A 4,394-nucleotide genomic window follows, 5' to 3' on the forward strand; every position below is an offset into this window, starting at 1 on the left:
CACCTCACCTTAGAACCACAGTTACTGTGTGCATGCATTCACTAACCATCCTCACACATCACTGGTCCATGTCCAGAATCAGAAGGCCTCTTCTTCCCTCTCAGCCCCATCTTGTCCCCTCTTCCCACCCCACCCTGCCCCTCTCCTTACCTCCACAGGACATCACTGCTTGCAAGTTCATTCCAGTTCTATGAGAGAGAAAAGAATCCTTAAACCAACAACTGCCTCCCTCTCCTGCTCTCAATTTGTTCTGGGCTGGGCCTACACAGGTTAATCAAACAGTCCTAGCTCTCCAGGCTGAGCCAGCCTGGGTAGCCCTACCCCAGCAAACACAAGTCACCTTCTGAGGGCTCAGAGGAAGGAGGGCCAGGCTCAAAGGTCTGAGAAGGAATATCAAGGATGTCACATAGTAGCAACACATCCCCGCAGGGCAGCCTGTTCCATTCATTTAACAGAATTTTGTTATCACTGTTACTGTTCTGAGATAGGGTGTCTAGTCACCTGGGCTGGTTTTAAATTCTTGTAATTGAGTCTGACCCTAACTCATGATCATCTTGCTTCCACCTCCCAAGGGCTTCAATGACAGTCCTGCACCACCACTCCTGCCTCATTTAGCTGGATTTGAGGTCTTCAGAGTGGATAATGGTTGCCCATGCCCCCTAGATGTATCTGTTTGCTATTCTATAGGTTGGCACTTCTGTAGGTCAAGAGAAGCAACTGAGTCCGTGAGACACTAACGTGTCAGAGCTGAATAGACAGGTCTGCATAAGGTAAGTTTAAGGAGAAAGGAAGGGAAGGATTGAAGGAAGGAAGGAAGGAAGGACAGAAGGAAGCCAGGCTGTGTGAGTGTGGTGCTGTGGTAGCCGAGACTCCAAGACTGAGTGGGAAAGGCCAAAGGGCCTCATGTAGGATGCAAAGAATGGAGGAGTTCAGCCAAGGAGCTTTTACCTTGTTCACTTGGGCAGCCTGTAGCAAACTGTAGGCATCCAGATAGGAGAAGATTTCCATCAACGGCAAACTAGGCAAATGGACCTCCATCTTCTAAGTCCACACTGACTCTTCTTTCTCCTCCCAAGCTTGTTCCTTTTTACTGGCTTGGCCAAAGATTTAGCAGGATTGACAACCACAGGTCACGAGGCTTTGACTGGAGCAAGCTGCAGCTGTGTAGACTCTCAGCCTGTCCTCCTGCCGCCTCTCACTGGTGCCTCCTCTCACTGGTGCCTCCTCTCACTGGTGCGCCTCTCACAGATGCACTCAGCTGAGAGCGCTCACACTTGAACTCACTCCACAGTGATTTTCATTGCATAGATAAGCTCAACAACCCCTTCCTGGCCCTCTGGAGACCAAAAGCACACGATCTGGGGTGGCCTGATTGATGATGTACTTGTCAGAACTTTCTAGAAAATACCAAGTGACACACTAATTGTAAACAGGTCCAATTGCTTATGTGAAGTCCATTAGGTTTCTCCAAATTACTGGTGTAGGGAATCTGGTTTCCATGTTCATGTCTACCTTGAGACCTGAGTTAGATCAGCAGGGCCCACCTCTCTGTGCCTGCACAGCCTCTGAAATCATGTGCTTGTGTACTTAGCTTTCTAGTAGAGACAATCAGAGACGACACCTGACGTTTGCTGCTGGTCTCTGGGCACACACAGGCATGTGCACTCATGCACATAGGCACTTTTACATGTACAGCACATGATTTCCAGGCCAGCCTAGGCTAAAGAATGAGACTTAGTTTCAAAAAGGAGTAAAAGCGACATGCTGCTTTTATTCATGCTAATTATATTACTAACTAGAAATCAGAATGTATTTTCATTCTAAAATTACCTTCTCCTGGGCATCCACAGGTAGAGCTTATGTCCAGGACCTTTGGTAACTGTGCTACTTTGTCCTTTAAAACAATAATTCAAGGAACCCAGCACTACGATAGAGTGCACTCAGACATACACCATGGACATATGCACGTATACATACTTGGACATACACACATACAAAATGGTTATAGAAGACACAGTTTAAACTATGCTCTCTACTGATTCAGATTGAAAATAATTGTGAGGACTGCAGACGCCACCATTGGATTTGCTACTACAGAATTGGATGTTAGAATGTGAAGCAACTGCAACCAGCAAAACCAAAGCAGCCGCAGAGGGGACTCAGGCCACAGTCCAGGCCCTGAGAGGAGCCAGAGACCTCGCTGTGCTTCACGTTCTCAGTTTTCACCTTTCTCTTTCTTCCTTCCTTTCTTCCTTTCTTACTTCCTTCCTTTATTTCTTTCTTTATCTTTTTTCTCTTCTTTATTTGATTTTGAGACATGTTCTCACTGTCTACCCCTGACTAACCAGCCTGGATCTTGATATAAAGTCCAGGCCTCAAAGTTAGAGATCTGTCTGCCTCTGCCTCCCAAGTACTGGGATGAAAGATGTGAGCCACAATGCCTGGCTTTGACCTTTCTGTTTGCTGAGGCAGAGGATGGCCCTGGCTTCTTTCTCTGAGTGACTGATTTGGATGTTCCAATGCAGAGCTGTTGTAACTCCCTATAACAGACATGACGCATTTCTACCCCATACACCTATACAATGGATATTATTCATTCATGATGAATATCAGATTATTTTTACAATGTGTAATTGATTAAGGGGTGTGTGTGTGTGTGTGTGTGTGACTGAGAGAGGATACCATCCAATAAACAAGGCTGTTGTAGAATTCACTGAGGAGTTTAGGTTGGCCTCCAGCATGAAATTTCTTGCCTGCAGAAGCCAGGAGAGGGCATTTGACCTCCTGGTACTGAGGTTGCAGACAGTTGTGAGCCCCCACTGAAAATCAAACCCAGGTCCTCTGAAAAAGCAGCCAGTGCTCTTAACCACGGATCCCTCTCTCCAGCCCCTAAACAGATCCTTCTCCATGTATTTAAGCCGGTATTTCAGTAATCATCATCTGGGAAAGGGCCATCAATTGAGCAGTAGAGAGATGAGCTGAAATACATTTCCTGAGGCTCTGATATTCACTGCATGGTGTGAACTCAAGATGGTTGTTGCAGTAGATTCCTTAAACCCATCAACAAGTGAGTGTAAATGATATGGGGTAGGTGGGAAAAACACTCTCTGTCCCAGGTTTAGACATTGCTTATCTAACATTGTCAGGGCCCTGTTCTCTGCAGAGGCACTAGAAGACAATCCACCCCTTGTCTCTGCCAGTTCCCAGCAGCTGCCCTGGCATCCCTGGACTTGAGAAGCATCACTCCATAATCTGTCCCTGCCGCCAGTCATGTTCTCATCCTGGTATACATCCTTCTCTGCTTTGTCTCACTACATAGCTCTGGTGACCCAGGCTCACTATGTAGACAAGGCTGGACATGAACTCCCAGGGATCCACCTGCCTCTGCCTGCTGCTGAGTGCTGGGATTAAAGGTATGTACCTTTAATGACTTTTACTTTATTTTGTTTAGTTTCGAGACAGGGTTTCTCTGTGTATCCCTGGCTGTCATGGAACTCACTCTGTAGGCCAGGCTGGCCTCCACCTCAGAGATCTGCATGCTTCTACCTCCAGAGTGCTGAGATGAAAGGCAAATACTGCCACCATCACCCAGCTGGGATGTCTTTCTTTTTTCAGGTCACCTGTAAATGTAGTCAGAGCACATCTGGGTAAATTAAGATAAGCTCCTCATTTGAGATTGATAGCCCCTCCCTTTGACTTTTTTTCATTATGTGAATGAGCGTGTGTGTTTGTGAACTTGAGCACAGGTACACACAAAGGTCAAAGGTCAAGGTGTCAAATCTTCCTGGTGCTAGAGTTGTAGGCAGTTGTGAGCTGCCCCAAGAGGTTTTGGGGCAGAATCTGAGTCTTCTGTAGAAGCAGTTACATGCTCTTAATTGGTTAGCCGTGTCTGAAGTCCCACCCAGTCATATATTTTATCATATTAAATGACATTCACAGCTTTGTCGATTAAGGCAATACACATTCCAGAGATTGGGACATAGATGTATCTTTTTGAAGGGCCCACCATCACTGGCCACTGCAGGTATTGAATAAAGACATATTTGCATGTTCACGATGGTGCAAAACCTATAATACCACCTTAACAACATTAACAAGGGACAGAGCAAGAGTGCACCCAGGTTCTTAACCAGTGTCTTCTGCAAACAGTTGGGACCTTGCAGGGTATGGCAAGATGTCTGTAGCTCTTAATAACATGCTTCAGTGAATTACCAAGCTGGTTTGGGAAACTTGCAATCACCATCTTCAACTTCCAGTAAGACACTTTGCTATTCTGAGGCTCCATAAAAAGACAGCAAAGCCTAGCCGGGCGTGGTGGCGCACGCCTTTAATCCCAGCACTCGGGAGGCAGAGGCAGGCGGATTTCTGAGTTCGAGGCCAGCCTGGTCTACAAA

The 4,394-nt window shown here is 46.5% G+C and overlaps 1 protein-coding gene across 1 annotated transcript in view; it reads right to left on the reverse strand.

Annotated features, from left to right (window-relative positions):
* LOC110302442 (F-box/WD repeat-containing protein 15-like) overlaps positions 1-1,038 on the reverse strand; it is a 22,436-nt gene extending 21,398 nt beyond the window's left edge. The window contains exons 1-2 of the mRNA XM_021173248.1: positions 949-1,038; positions 151-188 (exon numbers count right to left, since the gene is read on the reverse strand). Coding sequence (XP_021028907.1) covers positions 151-188; positions 949-1,038 — 128 coding nt within the window. The remainder of the gene's footprint in view (positions 1-150; positions 189-948) is intronic.
* Positions 1,039-4,394: the final 3,356 nt, after the last annotated feature.

The sequence above is a fragment of the Mus caroli genome, chromosome 9 (genome assembly GCF_900094665.2).
Source record: "Mus caroli chromosome 9, CAROLI_EIJ_v1.1, whole genome shotgun sequence".
Classification (NCBI taxonomy): domain Eukaryota; kingdom Metazoa; phylum Chordata; class Mammalia; order Rodentia; family Muridae; genus Mus; species Mus caroli.